The sequence below is a fragment of the Acinonyx jubatus genome, chromosome A3, assembly GCF_027475565.1.
Source record: "Acinonyx jubatus isolate Ajub_Pintada_27869175 chromosome A3, VMU_Ajub_asm_v1.0, whole genome shotgun sequence".
Taxonomy (NCBI): domain Eukaryota; kingdom Metazoa; phylum Chordata; class Mammalia; order Carnivora; family Felidae; genus Acinonyx; species Acinonyx jubatus.
The window spans coordinates 18184535-18203682 of record NC_069388.1 but is presented as its reverse complement, the minus strand read 5'-3'; the positions used below and the strand labels follow the sequence as shown (position 1 = coordinate 18203682).

Below are 19148 nucleotides of genomic sequence, written 5' to 3'. Positions count from 1 at the left end.
TCTAATCCCCAACTCTATTATCATATTTTCGCATTTAAAACTGGGGGGCAGGGGGGGTTTTCTCTTATGATGTTCCAAGAGTATTAGAAATCTGAATTCTCCAGATCTGCAAAATCAATCTAAACCTTGTTAATTCCAGGCAGTAACAAAAACTGGGGGCAGGTAGATTATTAAATTTAGATGCTGACAGGGAATAAACAGAGGAAACAATACTTAATAAGTGCCTTGGCCTATCCTCCAGTTAATGCTCTCCATGTGACCATTTGCATCCACAGGTTCAGCAACAGATACATTTAAATCCCTTTTCTCTACAGGATGCTTTTAAATCTTCCTTTTTAAAATACAAATCAAAACCACACTCAGATATCACCTCACGCCAGTCAGAGTGGCCAAAATGAACAAATCAGGAGACTATAGATGCTGGAGAGGATGTGGAGAAACGGGAACCCTCTTGCACTGTTGGTGGGAATGCAAACTGGTGCAGCTGCTCTGGAAAACAGGGTGGAGGTTCCTCAGAAAATTAAAAAGAGACCTACCCTATGACCCAGCAATAGCACTGCTAGGAATTTACCCAAGGGATACAGGAGTACTGATGCATAGGGGCACTCGTACCCCAATGTTTATAGCAGCACTCTCTCAACAATAGCCAAATTATGGAAAGAGCCTAAATGTCCATCAACTGATGAATGGATAAAGAAATTGTGGTTTATATACACAATGGAGTACCACGTGGCAATGAGAAAGAATGAAATATGGCCCTTTGTAGCAATGTGGATGGAACTGGAGAATGTTATGCTAAGTGAAATAAGCCATACAGAGAAAGACAGATACCATATGTGTTCCCTCTTATGTGGATCCTGAGAAACTTAACAGGAACCCATGGGGGAGGGGAAGGGAAAAAAAAAAAAAAGAGGTTAGAGTGGGAGAGAGCCAAAGCATAAGAGACTCTTAAAAACTGAGAACAAACTGAGGGCTGATGGGGGGTGGGAGGGAGGGGAGGGGAGGTGATGGGTATTGAGGAGGGCACCTGTTGGGATGAGCACTGGGTGTTGTATGGAAACCAATTTGACAATAAATTTCATACATTAAAAAAAAATACATATTCCCTTTAAAAAAAAAAAGACTTTATTTTTAAGTAATCTCTACACCAATGGAGGGCTCAAACTCACAACCCCTAAGATCAAGAGTTGCATGCCAGAAGCCCCTAAACCTTCCCTTCTTTAGGCTACATAATCGTAGTTTCATCCATCATACTTCATATGAAATGAGTCAATGTTCTTTTATTTATTTATTTATTTTTGAGAGAGTGACAGAGACAGAGCATGAGCAGGGGAGGGGCAGAGAGAGGAAGACACAGAATCCAAAGCAGGCTCCAGGCTCTGAGCTGTCAGCACACAGCCTGACGCAGGACTCGGACCCATGAACCGTGAGATCATGACCTGAGCTGAAGTCGGATGCTTAACCGACTGAGCCACCCAGGCGCCCCAAAATAAGTCAATGTTCTTTTACTGTCCTGGTCACTATAATCTGGCTTCTCAACTATGTTTCAGAACACAGAACAAATTATGACAACAACAAAAGTCTGTCAAGGTATGTCAAAACATAGAGAAAAGGATTCAAGGCTCAGACTGCTTTCTTTGGAAGAGGGAGAATTTGGATACGGTCCATTTTAAGTCCTTTTGAAACATGACTCCAGGGTGAGGCTGTTTAAAATCCTGGTTCTACTAAGCAATTTACTAACACTCCCTCTTTAGGCATGTTCAAACCAAATGGAAGGTCTGACTAGTATTAGCCCTTAAGACCCTCTGCAGGGTGACACTGAAAAGTCTAAGAAATGAATTATTCATCCATATGATCAACTGTGCTATTTATCTTTCACTACTCTGAACTGTGGGTCATTATCTGCTGATCTCTTATTAGTGTTACACGCACCATCCTCGGGATTCAAATCCTCACCTCCCCCTAGTAAAGAACAGGTAGGACCAACACTTTTGGGAATTTGGTGGCCAGCTAAATCCACCATGCTTTTTATCTTAGTTTATCATAGGTCACCACCCAAAATAGTACTCCACACTCAGGTCATGGGGTGTGGACAGAAGGTTCTCTCATAATTACTGCAAGTCTGAGTTAACTTCCTGGTCACAGCTCCAAGTTTTACTCCTATTCACAGTATTACCTATTCCTATTGTGTTCATGCTTATAAACCTTCCTCTACATTGGATTTGTGCCCCCCCTGCAAACCCTCTTACCTGCATCTTATATCAAATAATTATTTATCACACTTTGTACTTCTTTCAGTACCACACAAGGAAGCTGGGATGAATACAAATGAGTATTTCCTTACCATAGGTTTGTCACTGCTCACATCAGCAATGGATCTGTTCCCTTACAAAGAAGTACTTTTAGGAGTGCCTGAGTGGCTCAGTTTTGATTAAACATCCAACTCTTGGTTTTGGTTCAGGTCATGATCTCATGATTTGTGGGTTCAAGCCCCACACCATGCTCTGTGCTGACAGTGCAGAGCCTGCTTGCAATTCTCTCCCTCTCTCTCTGTCCCTCCCCAACCCATTCACTTTCTCTGTCTCTCTCAAAATAAATAAACTTAAAACACACACACACACACACACACACACACACAAGTACTTCTAGCTGCACTATGCGTCAGTAGTGCTACAAGTTTTCAATGATTAGAATTCACATTTTATTCCTCTTGCAAGATGTTTTTCTGCATAATATTGCTTAGTCTTTTTAGGGATTAAAATATATACATAGATTTCTTAGGAAAGAAAGTTTATTTTTTGATTATAGATAAAAGACTATAGCCCCTGATGACTCATTCTTAAATGTTTTATTATAAAAGTCTATTTTTCTTGCAACACTTCTTTAGGCAGTACAGTCAATCTCTAAACCCTTTGTTCTTGGCACACTACTCTTGCTATGTCCTTTCTGGTTAAACAGTAGTATGATTATTTATTACCAAGTTTTGATTAACTTACAAAATCTTTCATCTCGGTTTAATTTACCTTGATAAAATTTTGGACAAGGAAATGAGTAATTTTCAAGAACAGAATGTATTTACATGTCATTTTCCTCCAGAGAAGAGGAAAAAAGAATTTATAGGAATGAGGGTTTTTAAAGAGTGGACATTTTATCTGGTGTTACTTCTTTTTTTTTTTTTTTAAGTTTATTTATTTTGAGAGAGAGAGTGCACACATGCATGCATGACATGCATGAGCAGGGGAAGGGTGGGGATAGACAGAGAATCCCAAGGAGGCTCCACACTCTCAGCACGGAACATGCAGGGCTTGAACTCACAAACCAAAAGATCATGACCCGAGCTTCAATCAAGAGTCAGATGCTTAACTGACTGAGCCAGCCAGGTGCCCTGCTGTTACTTCTAACACTTTAAAAACATGGTTAAGGGAAAGGACAAACTTTGGTGGTGAATTTTCTCATTCTACTGGACGATTTCCTTGCCACTGACACACTGAATGGCAAACACTTGATGAGTTATCCCATTTAATTCAATACCTTGTGAGGCACATATGATTGCTCCCACTCAAATGATAGAAAAAAGGTGTGAACTTGTCCAAAGTTACACAGCAAAGTGGTAGCTAGTTTCAATTCTATCTACCAGAATCAAAGCCCAAGTTCATTCTAGAACATGGGCCTCCTCTCTGTCTCTATGCACATGCTCAATGCTGGTACCTATGGATTGCTTTGGCACGAAGGGAATTTTCTATTTTCGTGCTCTGCAACCAGTTTAGTCACAGTTTAGTCACCAGCATGGCCTATCACCTGCACCTGAGAGAAGCAGGATCGATTCCTCCTGGAAGTGACTCCACTTAATTCACTTGCTCCCCTATCATAGCTAATACCAACTTTTAAGTATGAATTCCACCCGGTTGATCAACACTACTAAGTGAAAACTCATCTAACCTAAGCTGCATAATAGCTGGCTGACACATTAAGGTCTTAATATGAACCAGTAAAATCTCAAGAGAAAGAAACCTGAATTCATGTTGGTATAATTTCGGTAAAGAGTATTTTTACTGAAGGGCGCCTGGGTGGCTCAGTTGGATAAGCATCCGACTTCAGCTCAGGTCATGATATCACGGTTCGTGGGTTCAAGCCTTGTGTCGGGCTCTGTGCTGACAGCTCGGAACCTGGAGCCTGCTTCAGATTCTGTGTCTCCCTCTCTCTCTGCCCCTCCCCCATTCATGCTCTGTCTCTCAAAAAAAAAAAAAAAAAAAAACCACAGTGTTTTTACTGAATAAAAGCTTACCTTAAAGGATGTTTAAAACATTAAATATGCAGAATGTTTTAAGAAATATAAACCTGCCCGTGTATCATAAATGATAATAGTTTTCAAGGCTTGGGGTTCTCTTCACTAATGTGTTCTTTTTAACAGAGGTTTTAATATTCTACTAGATGGATGTGCTATGATTTAAATAGTCCCCTTTCTGATGGACATGCAGGTTCCTTTCCATTTTTGCTTCTATAAACAAAGCAGCAGCAAAAACCTTTGTTCACCCATCTGACACCTGTCTGAGTCTACCAGTAGGATAAATTCCTCACAGAAGGCGCTGCATTCTCTATAGTGTTTGTCTACCAGCTGATGGCGCTACAGAGCCGGGATACAAAGAAATCAGTGTGTGGATAGCGTTTAGTCACTGCTTTTCCTGTTAAGAATTGGCAGCAAATGAGTCAATTATTTCCTAAAACAATTTGTTTTGGTTTGGTTTCACAAGGACCTATCCACTGGGAGAGAACAGAGAATAATCCTTGTAACCATATCCCTAGGTCACCCTGTATCTAACTAGTCAGTGCTCTCTAGCAGCAGAGAGCAAAGTGGCTGATCCCACCCAACCTCTTCACACAGTCTCTGTGAAGGGTAGGGGTTCAGATACTCCCGGTTACCAGGCTATCTTCCAATTCTGTAAAAGCAAAATAGCCCATCAGAGGTAGCATGTTTCCAAGAGATGGAGGGAGGTCCCCCCTCTCACCTCCCTGAACCACACTGGTTGGAGTCTCTGGGTTCCTTTGAATATGGAACCACCTGGAACACAGAAGCACCAACTAAGGAAAAGATCTTGGCAGGGTGGGTCACACAGGGTCATAAACGTTTTTATCAATTCTCCTCCCCTTCAAGAAACCAAATGCCCAATAGCTGATGTTTACTTCCTTCCAATTAGTTTATTACTTTGTCTAGGAGGAAATTTCTACACATCATTATGAGTACAAATTTTATAGATTTTAGATTAACCAAACAAATAAAATGATGAATACATAAAAACTATAAAGAATTGATCACAGGAGTGCCCGGGTGGCTCAGTCAGTTAAGCATCTGACTCTTGATTTCAGCTGAGGTCATGATCTCACAGTTCATGAGTCCAAGCCCCAAGTCCACCTCCATGCTGAGTGTGGGGCCTGCCTGGGATTCTCTCTCTCTCCCTCTCTAGCTAACCCTCTCCCCCATTTGTGCTCTCTCTCTCTCTCTCTCTCTCAAATAAAAAAAAATTTTAATTAAAAAAAATATGTGATCACTTACCTGCTTCTCTTTCTTTTGTATTTTCATTATCATCTATTGAAGGAAGTTACTTATTTCTGTAAAACATAAAAAAGCCAAAGATTATGGTAAAACCCAAAATAAAACATTTTTTTTTTAACGTTTATTTATTTTTGAGACAGGGAGAGACAGCATGAACAGGGGAGGGTCAGAGAGGGAGGGAGACACAGAATCTGAAACAGGCTCCAGGCTCTGAGCTGTCAGCACAGAGCCCAACGCGGGGCTTGAACTCATGGACCGTGAGATCATGACCTGAGACGAAGTCGGAGGCTCAACCGACTGAGCCACCCAGGCGCCCCCAAAATAAAACATTTAAGGTGATCTCAGGATTAACTGTGACACATGAGGAAAATACAGAAGAGAGTTTCCTTCTACAGAATATTCACAATCTTGTAACAACAGCCAGCCCCCAGAGTATGGTCCTAAGCCTACCTGATTTATTGCTTCAGATGGGTGGAGTCAAAAAGACACTATCTTTGTAGACAAAATAAGTTATAAAAGATGCTAGCATATGAAATTACAAAAGAAGCTAAAAGAGAGACATAAAATAATGTTATGAGGCATAATGGCATAAAATATACCAAGAGGATTGGAGGAGAGGGGGTAAAAATAAACTATCCTCATTTCTTCTGGAAGGAAATCAATAAATCATATCTACTACTGATAAATCAAAAAATTAAAATATACACAGTAAAAGAGAGAGCTAAAAAAGTTAAAAGCAGTTCTCCTGAAGGACTGAGAGGGAAGCTGGTGTGAGACAGGATAGGTCACTCTTGCATTTCATCACATGCCCCCCATACACTTTGACATTTTAAACCATGTGCATACATTACTTGACAAAATAAGTTTCATTCCAACATTTAGTATGATTTTAAATGACTGATTCTACTGTACCCAGATTTAAGCCCCCATCTCCACTGAGTGTGCCCATGATGCCCATGATGACACTGAACTTTTTCTCATAAGTGACTTTTGAGCACCACAGCAATAAGAGCCCAGCAATTTGGCTCTGGAGGTCGAGAAGTGCATTGGGGCATTGTGGGAACCAGAAAGAACCTGAAGAAACCCGAAATTTGGGGCTGCCTGAATCACTAAAAGGTAGACTGGCCCAAGTCTAAAGCGCTCACCTTCCTCATATACAAACAAGGGAGGGATCCTAGAATCTCAGCTTCCAGTTCTAGCCCGGATGTAGACACCGCCTCATGTTTACTTTGTACTTTGATTTCCTGGACATCTCACAGAGCTAGAGAACACTGCTCCCTCAGGAAACAATTCCAGAGGCACATAATTATCCTTATGTTCATAATTATTTCTTATATCCAGATGAATGTGATGTGTGTGTCTGTCCACTTAGGTTTTTTTCCTCCAAGAGTCAGAGGGGTTTTCTGTAAGAAGAACTATAAAAAGCTCATGAGCATAGCATCTAAGTTGCTAACAAGCTGCAAAGTGGGCAGAATCAGGGGAAAAAGAAGGAGGGCAGAAAGAATTGGCCAAATCAAGAAAAGGGAAGGTCAAGTTAGTAAATGATGATGGAACAAGTATTCACTTCAAGAAAACCGTAAACTCCACAACCCATATCAAAATAACACATTCTTCACAGAGCTAGAACAAACAATCCTAAAATTTGTGTGGAACCAGAAAAGACCCCAAATAGTCAACACAATCTTGAAAAAGAAAACCAAAGCTGGAGGCATCACAATCCCGGACTGGAAGCTGTATTACAAAGCTGCAATCATCAAGACAGTATGATACTGGCACAAGAACACTCAGATCAATGGAACAGAATAGAGAACCCAGAAATGGACCCACAAACGTATGGCCAACTAATCTTTGACAAAGCAGGAAAGAATATCCAATGGAATAAAGACAGTCTCTTCAGCAAGTGGTGCTGGGAAAACTGGACAGCGACATGCAGAAGAATGAACCTGGACCACTTTCTTACACCATACACAAAAAAAAAGTCAAAATGGATGAAAGACCTCAATGTAAGACAGGAAGCCATCAAAACCCTAGAAGAGAAGCAGGCAAAAACCTCTTTCACCTCGGCCACAGCAACTTCTTACTCAACATGTCTCCAGAGGCAAGGGAAACAAAAGCAAAAATGAACTACTGGGACTTCATCAAGATAAAAAGCCTCTGCATAGCAAAGGAAACAATCAGCAAAACTAAAAGGCGACCGACAGAATGGGAGAAGATATTTGCAAATGACATATCAGATAAAGGGTTAGTATCCAAAATCTACAAAGAACTTATCAAACTCAACACCCAAAAAAACAAATAATCCAGTGAAGAAATGGGCAAAAGACATGAAGAGACACTTCTCCAAAGAAGACATCCAGATGGCCAACTGACACATGAAAAAATGCTCAACGTCACTCATAATCAGGGAAATACAAATCAAAACCACAATGAGATACCACCTCACACTGTCAGAATGGCTAACATGAACAACTCAGACAACAACAGATGTTGATGACGATGCGGAGAAAGAGGATCTCTTTTGCACTGCTGGTGGGAATGCAAACTGGTGCAGCCACTCTGGAAAACAGTATGGAGGTTCCTCAAAGAATTAAAAATAGAACTACCCTATGACCCAGCAACTGCACTACTAGGTACTACAGGTGTGCTGTTTTGAAGGGGCACATGCACCCCAATGTTTATAGCAGCCCTAATGACAATAGTCAAAGTATGGAAAGAGCCCAAATGTCCTTTGATGGACGAATGGATAAAGAAGGTGTGGTATACATATAATACGGAGTATTACTCGGCAATCATAAAGAATGAAATCTTGCCATTTGTAATTACGTGGCTGGAACTAGAGGGTATTATGCTAAGCGAAATTAGTCAGAGAAAGACAAATATCATAGGACTTCACTCATATGAGGAATTTAAGATACAAAACAGATGAACATAAGGGAAGGGAAGCAAAAATAATATAATAACAGGGAGGGGGACAAAATATAAGAGACTCTTAAATACAGAGAACAGAGGGTTGCAGAGGGGTTGGGGGGGATGGGCTAAATGGGTAAGGGGCATTAAGGAATCTACTCCTGAAATCATTGTTGCACTATATGCTAACTAACTTGGGTGTGAATTAAAAGATAAATAAAATAAAATAATAAAAGAAAAGAAAGGAAAAGAACATCGTAAACTCCAGAGAAATAGTGAGCGCTCAAAATTGGGACAGTTAAAATAATTTTGCCCCTAATCTTCAACAGAATAATGCCAATTCTAAGTAAATTATGTTAGTACAAGTTTACCTCCTTTATCTGTCAACTTCAAACTATCAGGCCCTAGAAAACCAACCTTCTGAGCCATTACAAGTGGCTACACGTTCTGAAATGAAGAGAGAAGTTGGAAAAACAAATTCCAGCTAGTAAAAAAAAAGGATAGTATCAATAACCGGACACATACTCAAAATTCTACCCAACAAAATGAAGATCATTTAAATAACACAGAAAACCCCACCAATGATGATAAAATTTATTTTTTAATATCTAAAAAATAAGTATAATGCAGTAGAGCCATCACAAAAAACACAATTTCCGATTAAGTACCATAAACTGGCATGCTTACAGAAGCAAGGCCACAGCACTGCCAGGAACATGGTGGAAAACAGGTCCAACTTATCATTGCTAATGGCACTTGCCTAATTGCTTCAAACTTTCTGAAGAGCACTCAGGCAATGTGCCACTAAGTCTATAAACTGTTGAGTCCTTTTATCTGCCGATTCCACTTTAAGGAATACATCCCAAGAAATAAGCCTGTAGGAAATAAACCTGGGCCATAGAGGAAGCTCAAGGAGGAGGTAGGAAGTGTGAACACATCTATCACAGCGGAGCCTGGGCACTGGAGAGGGCCATAAAGATCACAGGCCCACCACCCCATGGGCCTGCATCATCATAGGACCTGAGAACATCAGAGAATGCAAATGAGCACAAGCAGGAAAGTCTAGGGAAGTATGGCTTGAATTTGATTACCCAGCAAAGTGAAAGCTTGTAGGAAAAGAGGTGGTAAAACCAAATCTCCCCACTGCCAATTTGTTCACACGCAAGATATTACTAGGGGCACCTTTAGTGATATTCACGCTGCATAGATAACCCCACCCCATCCTATGAAAGAGAGAAAGGATGTGTGTGTGAGATCCAAGCGAGTGGGAATGAGGTTACTATAAGAATAATTGCTCTAGTTCACTAAAAGCAAGCTTTGACAAACTTCATGAAATTATTTCTAGCACCCTAATGGATTGCCGCACACCAGGCTGCTGCCACTCCACAAAATGGCAGGCATCGTCAACCACGCAGGGGTCCAATAAGCATTTATTGACTTTTATTTCTCCAAATAGTATCTATCAATTTACAAAGCACTCCCTCAAGTTACCTCTACTTTTTTACTTTTTATGGCACACGTTTAAAAAATACGAAACTAAGCAGTATTTTCCTAAGGCGAAATTTTATGTTGCAGGAATGGATAACCAGATAGACCCTAACACATGTACTTCTCCACAATACTAGACATGGTTTTACTGCTTCTGTTGCTATGTTGCCATCACTCAAAAGTTGTGACTAGATCCTTTGGGCTCAAATAAAGAACCAAGTAACTTCTAACTTCAGGGTACCACCACTTAATTAGAAAGATAATACAGACATACTGTGAACCACCTAACTGTGTGGGCAAACCAGGAAATTTGTCAACAGGGGCAAAAATAATGTGTATAACTTCTGAATTATATGAAAACTGGCAGGCCTCCTGCCCTCCTAACTGTGTTTCAGTGCTTATGTATGAAGGGGATTTAATTACCTTCACAAGATAAGCTGCTAATAATGTAAAAAGCAAACAATATAAAAATTCCCATTTCCCTCTTACACTTACCCACCTAACAACGTTTCTATGAAGAAAAACACGGTGCCAGGTTTCAATAGTAACATTTTGAAATTTATTTTTCTTATTTTTCTCTCTCTCTCTCCAGTTCAGAAATTCTGCAACAGTGCCTGTGCCATTTCCAAGTTCCTCAGTGCTGAGTTACAGACACTTAAAAAAAATAAAACATCAGGTACATGCTATTCCACTATTCATTCAGAAATTATTTACATTTACTATATATACCTTGAGAATTCTGCCATCCTAACAATCCGCGCTCAGACCAAGGGGTCTATTTCATTTCAAGAGCATGCGTTTTCACAAACACAGACAAGTGCACATATAGCAGACTGCTACCACAGTCCTTTATATTCACCAGGACGGCAGAAGGCACACCTGATGGCAGGAAGGACAAGGACCTTTGCTGTTCACAGGCTCCCAGCCCCCAAACTATTATCAGGCCCTTTGGGGCAAAGAGTACAAGGGAAGCAACTTTAAAAATCAGATAAGCCTTGGAGCACCTGGGTGGCTCAGTTGGTTAAGCATCCAACTCTTGGTTTCGGCTCAGATCATGATCCTACGGTTTCGTGCGTTCGAGCCTCATGTCACACTCTGCGCCAACAGCACGGAGCCTGCTCGGGATTCTCTGTCTCCCTCGCTGTCTGCCCCTCCCCCACTCGCACTGTTTCTGTCTCTCCAAATAAATAAATAAACTTTAAAAAAATCAGATAAACCTTGAAGTTTCCACAATGAATATGTATTTTTACCATCTAATTATGCCCACCCTCAACCTCGAGAATGGTTCCGAAGAACCACTTTGACAACCACAGGCACAAATAAGGCAATCCCACACTATTACAGCGTGGGGATTTTAGAAAGGACAGGAGAGGAACAGAACATGGGGAATACTCGCTCGAGGAGAGTTAATGAAAAAGGCAGAGAGGTCTTGGGGAATGCCACCTTCCTCACACGCCTGTCGTAACACCTCTTCCCAAGATTCCTTACATTCTGGACCACGGAGGGTCGGGTCCCATGGGCAAGACAGCCCTCCGTTTCTCACTTCCCCACTCTCGCACCCTCCATAAACTGTGCAAATTTATCTGTCTGTCGCTAGGCTTGGAGCAACCTACAGGAGGACAACAGCAGAGTGTGAAGGGCCAAAAAGCAGTGAAAATGCAGGCTCTAATAACAATTAGCCAGGTAAAACCTCTTCCAGTTTGGTTTCATCACCTGTAAAATGGTGACAATACTTACCTCAGAGGATTTCAGGAGAATTCAAAGGGATGAGAATCTCTAGTGTCTGTCACACGGTGAACATTAGCCATGTGGCAGCCACTGATGTTGCTTGTCCTTATGCGCTTCCCTCCAGCATCAGAGGAAGACGGCTCTCTCGACAACTAACTCTTCCATCAATGCTTGGGATCCATCCTCTCCCACTTCTCAGCCACCTCAGACCCTGGGTTACTTTGCAGTTAGTCTTTCTTCATTTCGTACAGGGGTCTCCTCAAATGTTACCTGGTCATTGATGCCCTCCCTAACCACCCCATAGAAAACATACCCCTACTCCTGTCCCCACTCTCTATTCTCCTATCTTACTTTAGTTTTCTTTCTGGCACTTGTTACTACTTGACATTATAGTATGTCTGCTTGATTACAAACATACTACCTGTGAGACATGTGCACGTATGCACACAAGTGTGAGCTCTGTTTCGTTCATGCTGTACCCTGAGTCTGGAACAGCACCAGGCTCACAACAGGTGTTCTTCATGAACATTTTCTGAATGGAAGAATCCTTTCCGCTCCTATCACTAAACCTTTCTCTTTCTACAGTTCTTTTCTCCTCAACAAAGAAACAGGTTCAACCCAATCCTAAAATAGTGACTACACTAACGAATCCCCCACAAACCTGTATTTTCTCTTCTTCCCATATTACTTCCCTACAGTTGCTCTTAGCAATGACTCCCTAGGAGCCAAATCCAATGGACATTTTTAACCTCTATTATAACTTCCTCGCAGCATTTTAAGCCATGAACCATTTCCTCCTCTTAAAATCCTATTCTCACTGGTTTCTTGGAGGGCGTGCTCAGCTGATTTCCCTCCGATTGCAAGCTTCCAAAGCTCAGCTTCTTCCCTAGGCCTCTCCTACTGTAAGTCCTATTTATTAACTGTCAGTGTCCCCAGGATTCAACACTGTTACTACCCCCAGGGCTTACTGAGGTCTCTACTCAGTTCCCAGACTTCATCTCTCTACACCATGACCACTGTCCATTTCCAAACCGAAGCCCTCCTGCTGACCTCCAAGCGAACACTGCCAATCTCATGCTGGCCAGTTCCAAATAGGTGTTCCACAGATTGCACAAAAAACCCACAACTCCTTCAAAATCAAACTCTATACTACTTTTACACACATACGCACCTGTTCCTATGTCCCCCACCATCAGAGGCTAATGTCCCACAATGTGCCACCCAGCCCTGGATTCGGTCATCCTTAACTCCTGGCCCTTTCCCCTAATTCCTTCAAAATTCCCGAATCCCTTGGTTCTTCTCCAGTCCACTTTATCTTTGTACTTGAAATCATTTCTGTACTTCAAATAGCCTTTTAAGTACCTTTATTCTTCATGCCCCCTACTCTCATTCCATCCCCTCATTGTACCAAGAGTACATTTTCCTAAAACGTAAAGAAAATCAGATCCTATCTCTGTAGTGTCCTCAGGAAAAAAATACAAATTCCTCAAAGCACAGGGCCCTGCATAGGCAAGCTGGCCCTTGGCTTGTCTCCTACCAGCTCTGACATTACTTTCTCCCATTCATCCAAGTATACTGAACACTGGCAGGTTCTGAAACCAGCACTGTTTGCTGAGATCTTTGTTCAGGCTATGCCCCTGTCTGGAAAATCCTTCCACTGCCCTTCCTCTCCAGTCCCATCCTATAAAACTCAGCTCTGGTGTCATGTTCTCTGGGATGTCTAACCTAACTTCCCTAAACCCTGAAAGCATCTTGTGAAAAGCACTAAATTATAGTAGCCATATCACCATGATATCATCTTTTCCCGTTTTCCCTGTCTGCAGTGCCATCGGCTATTAAGTGCCTAAGTGTCCTCTGGGAAGGAACTCTGTTCTGCCGTATCAAGGTTGATATTTGACTTCTGAATGATTATCTACAGAATGAGTGAGTGAATAAATGGGAAAGCTCAGAAAAGGCTTTGAGCTCCTGTCTTCTTCATCTGAATTGGTGGGCTCCATCTTTTTCCTTTCCTGTTTTTTCTGTTCTCCTAGTCCAACCAAAATTTTCAGTATTCTTCATTCACACTTTTTTCAAAGTAATACAAGTACTTAGCTCAAGAATTCAATAACCTAAAGCTTAACAGAAAAAGTAGCATTCCTGGAGCATCTGACTGGCTCTAGTTGGTAGAACATGTATGTTGGGTGTAGAGATTACTTAAAAATCTAAAAAAAAAAATAGTATTCCCCTGACTCCACTCATCCCCATCCCTGATTCACTCTTCCCAGAGGTGATCATCTGATCTTAAGCTAGTCCTTCTGCTTTCCATTATATTTCTGTAAAAAATGCTAATACCTCTATTAGATTTATTTCTTCCAATTTTAAACATTATTCTATTGGCTTCTTCCTGTGAAACAGGAGGTGGCAAATATTTTTATAAAAGGCCAATAATAAATATTTTAGGGTCTCAAGCCACATGATCTCTGTTGCAACAATTCAATTCTGTCATTACAGCACAAATATAGTCACAGACAATATGCAAATGAATGGGTCTGGCTGTGTTCCAATAAAACTTTATTTATAAAAACAGGTAACCTCCTGTTATGGAAGATGGAAGTGTTACCTTCCCAATATACTTATTATCATCATTATTTATTAAATCAATATTGGACTCACAGCTAACTATATTGTGCTAAAAAACTGTTTTGTGTAATTTTTTCTCCTACAGATAATAAGTACGTCATTTTAAAACCTGTGTTGTTGTCTATGAATCATTAACTATCTCAAAATGCTCTCTTCAATCAGAGAAAAGCATTTAACTCCTAATCTGGTGATAAAAATCCACTTGGTTGATAAGAATCACCATTAAGGGCAGTAGTAGAAGCAAGCAGCCAGGCACTACCAGAGCTGTATCAAATATCACACTGCAAAGGAAAACCTGACGGTACTTTTTTGTTTATCATTAGACCCTACGCCTTCATGTCAACTGATCCGGATCAGGAATGATCACATCTGTGAACACAGGACTGAAGAAACCAATCTCGTGACAGCAGAGCCCACTCAAGGTTCAGAGCCCTGAAAATTCAAGCTATAACCTTTGGGGGAAGACAAAGGATTTAACAAATGACACACCAATTTCATTCTCAAGAGGCCTCACCAAGTAACACAAGACCTTTCGACTCGTTACACTCTAATGCCTGTTTTGGAGGAACAGGAACACCTGGAGACCAGGGAGTGCAGATATCTAAATTCTGAACACAAGGGTTGTATGATTTGTACAACTGATTCAATCTCCCTGGGTCTCAGTTTCTTCATTTGCAGAACAGGGACAAAAACCACCATTTGGGAGAGGAAATGGAGTTCTACTTTGGACATAAGTTTGAAGGACTGGGGAAGGAATTTAAAGCTCAGGCAATGCAATCCTTTTATCTTAAGACAGGAAACTAAGGGTCAGAGGAGTCTGATGACCCAAAGGCTCACAATTATTCCAAAGTACAAGAATTGGATTTTCTGGGTTCCAGTTCAGTTCTCAGCACTACAATGAGCTGCCTTGAGCAAATGAAAGGCAAATGAAAATAGCATAAGTGAGAGGTTGGGATTTGGAGATGTTCTATTTGGGGTACTCAGAGAGTAGGCAGAGGTTAGACAGATATTCCACAGATAAATTACAATAGTCTAGAAAAGGAAAAAAGGAAAGTCCATGAAGGGGAGGGGCGGGGAGGTAAGCAGGCAACAGCATAGGACGACTTTGATCCATCCACAGGGTGAAGAGGAAGCAATTAAAACAGCTTGATCAAATTCAAGAAGACTTGTTAAAGCACATTTTTAGAGAAGATGGATGGACCCTTCAGATAACATTACATACAAGGGCAAAATAGTTCATGAAGTAATTCATATGATAAACATAGATAAAATCTTCAGGGATAGATAACTGCAAGTAATTCTGTTTAAATTCTTTATCTACTTTCATAATGCCTTCTATCTGAATTTTGAATTGTTACGTAAATTTGTTTTGGAGTAATTTATAGTAAGGAATAAAGTCTATCTGATAGCTCTATCCAAGACAGCGGGGGAAACAAAGTAAACACATTAACAGAATTATAATACAGACAATCCTCAGCAGAGTTTGTACTTTGGGATAAATAATAAAAGAAAATCACATATTTATGATCATCCAGGCTCAGCACTCTTTATTCTACAGGAAACAAAAGAGCCAGCCCAAGTGCAAACCAAGCTATAATCTAAAAACATCCAATCACCTACATTTTCAGAATTCCTAAAACTAAAAAGATGGGCTTTCCCCCTACTTCTACAACTCTGCTGTTTTAAAGCAAAATAAATAAAGTGTCAACATGTTTCCAAAGAGGTTTTTTTCTGTTGTGTAAAGACAAGACAAAAGCCGGTTTCTGAATCTGACACACATTTCCTTTATGTTCCACCTTTAAGGTGAAATCCTGAAACCTAATCTGCACACCCCTCACAAAATGGCCAGCTGCAAACCCAGGAGGAGGCTGTCCCTGATGGAGTCCACAGCCATTAAAGTCCCTAAAAGCTGTTCAACTCTGGCACCTCCTGCACTTCCCTTAGGTCTAAGCATTTAAAAGGAATTGAAAAGGATTTTTTAAGCTATGAATTTTTAAAAGATGAAACCATTCTCCAATCCTCTCCCCGTCTCAACTCCTCCTTCCCCAAAATCTAAAAAGAGAGGGCTGGGATAAATGCAGAACCAGGCTGCAAGGGGAGGGGGGAGGGCCACGGAAAGCAAGGTGTTGTGTGAACGAGCCCCGTGTAAAAAGTTCTTGCAAAAGCAAGCACAGACAACCCTGGCCGAATGGTGCGGTGGGCGGCTGGCATCAGGAATCCCTTGACAACAAAATGTTCTGGCTCTCCAAAGCTGGTGGGACCACACTGAGAGCAGAAACTGCAAGCAGGAAGCAGAAGAGTCAAGAAACCACCTTAGGCAAGTCGAAGCCAACTGACTAAAATCTGTTAACACCATCTACACTGTGTGTGGTTCACCTAATTACAAATTGGAATAGATGGAGCCATCTATTTCAAAGTAACATATTAGCAAACAACATATTGTTAAAACAACTACAATGACTTCTCACACCTAAATCATGGCTTACCTGGAAGTACAACTCAGTGGCACTGTTTTAGGAGGACTGGTCTGAGACATGTCAGAATCATACCACAATGAGCAAGAAAGCCGCAGACAAAGGCCTTAGTTTACTTGGCAAACGGTATCGATTTCCAGATCAAAAGACAACCATTTTGAAATATAAACTTCTTAATACGCAAAATCCTGTGCTGATATTATATTATGTTTGTACTTCCCATTCCAATGCCCCCTTCCATCATCAGCACTAAGAACCAGCTGTAGTGATGTGACTGCAGATTGTTCTACATACAGATGACCAGTTTGGAGGACAGAAAATTTCCAAACTGTCACTCTGGAGTATATGTGCAGAATGAGATTCCTACCTTCGGTCATCCATGGGTACCCTTTCTTTAAAATGCTAAATTTGCAAATGAAGCCCTTTATCAGTGAGACAGTATGAGCCCAGACTAGTAATAAAATGAAGTAAGTAAAGTCAGGAAACTCATTTGCCTGGATATGAAATCCAAGTATAAGATCTGAAAGGCTCAAGAGAATCCTAAAGGAGTTGGTGACAAAGCTGTAGGTCACAGACCAGTGTGATAAAGGCGGCCCTCAAAGAGACGAATATAAAATAATAACCCAGAGGGCCTAGGGACTGCATCAGATTCACCTTTGAGTCCTCAATGCCTAGAACAGGGCCTATGATACAGTGAATACCTGTAAGTACATGCCTGAATTTATAAATGAAAGGCTAGTTTCACCATACACTATTTTATTCCCTTCACCTTCAAATGACTTAGGGTCAAAAAATACAAGGGAACAATTTTTGCAAGGGAATCCCTCTAGGTTCTCAGCCTTCTGTGTTACATGTTTGTGGTAACTCTCGCCTTGGCCAAAGCCTCATTAGATAAGGGTACTACCAGCCATTCAAAGCATGAAAACAACCTCATATCCTATCAATGTGGAGATCTCAAGCTCTGCACACAAAAGTAGGTAATTCCAAGTCTATTACTGTCATTCACTGTAATTTAATAACAACTGGGCTTTAAACAACTAGCCTCACTTTAAAATTCACCCTAAATTCTATCCACAGTGTATTGCAGAGTTTCTTAGCACCCTTTGCTTTCTGGGAATGTGCCTCCTGTCCAGATTCCCTATCTACCTCCTAGATCCAGGTTCAGCTCCTAACCTGGTGGATTCCTTCTATTCTGTGCCCAGTTACTACTCCTGCACAAACCACAGTACTAAGCTGCTTTCGTTTAGAGGTTTGAAAAGCCACGTGCTGAGTCTGTCCTACCACCAATTCCTGAACCAACCATCTACAGCTATCATTATTCACCCCTATGTGGAAGTTACCATTGTGGGCCTCCCAATCTCTCAGCCAGGAAAGAAGGATCTGGTGATTTGTCAGCAGCGACAAGAAGAAGGGCGCATCATGACAGAGGTTAAAGCAAAGAGAATGTTTACAGAGGAGAACAGTGGTATTTTATTTACACTGCATCTGAAACACCATAAAAAAACTAAGAAGCTGCTGTTCAAAGAATCAGTAAGAAGAATGGCAACAAGAGGAAGTGGAAGTTGCTCTATCGGCAGCCTCAGCATTAACAATTTGATCCCAAATGAAAAGAAAGGTAGTCTGGCAACAAATACTTCTGCTGAATGAACAGTGACAGATTTTTCAATTTTAAGACGTACAACCCTCAAGCAAGTTTTTAAAAATAAGAAAAGGGTGAGTTACCCAGTATTATTTTGTATTTCCTCTATTCTAGACAGGATCTTGTATTTAAGCTTTTACTTTTGGAATTAAACTATACCACATTTTACTTCTATCAAAGTATATAATACACACTAAAAAAAAAAAAAGTACTAATCTGCACAAACACACCCATGTAACCAGCATCCACATCCAAAAAACATTATTAGCACAACGAAAGGCTCATCCATGCTCTTTTCTGGTCACTACTACTTTTCTCCAAGGGTAACCACTATCTTGACTTCTAATGGTATAGATTTGTTTCCCTGCTTCTGTACCTGATAAAAGTGGAATTATATAGTGCATACTCTTGTATCCGGCTTTGGTGCTAGTTATTAATTTATTGCCTCTCAACTCCAAATTCACCCTTCAGTACCTGCTCTGTGATAACACACAGGGCTCTTGAAATATTTCTCCTTGACAGATAACATGACATTAAACTTGGCCAGTAGAGGGCACTGGAGGGATGTCACAGGAGGAAGGGAGCTCCTTCAGATTCAAGAGAGCAGTGCTTTTGTTTGTTCTTGCTTCTATACCATAGTCACCAGTGAAAGTATATATAGGGACATCCGGTGACATGCCCAGAACTTAGACCATTTTCTCAGAGTTGATCTGGAAGCTTCAGTTTGCCAGCATAGGTCCTA

The 19148-nt window shown here is 40.9% G+C and overlaps 1 protein-coding gene across 3 annotated transcripts in view; it reads right to left on the bottom strand.

Moving 5' to 3' along the window:
• CHD6 (chromodomain helicase DNA binding protein 6) overlaps positions 1-19148 on the bottom strand; it is a 203326-nt gene that overhangs the window by 142283 nt on the left and 41895 nt on the right. For 2 of the 3 annotated variants that reach the window (XM_027070111.2, XM_027070116.2), the window contains exon 2: positions 5552-5607. In XM_027070111.2, the coding sequence (XP_026925912.2) occupies positions 5552-5584 (33 nt within the window). In that variant the 5' untranslated portion in view covers positions 5585-5607. Of the gene's footprint in view, positions 1-5551; positions 5608-10445; positions 10583-19148 lie in introns of those variants that run through there. The other variant, XM_053199947.1, reaches the window with a different exon arrangement.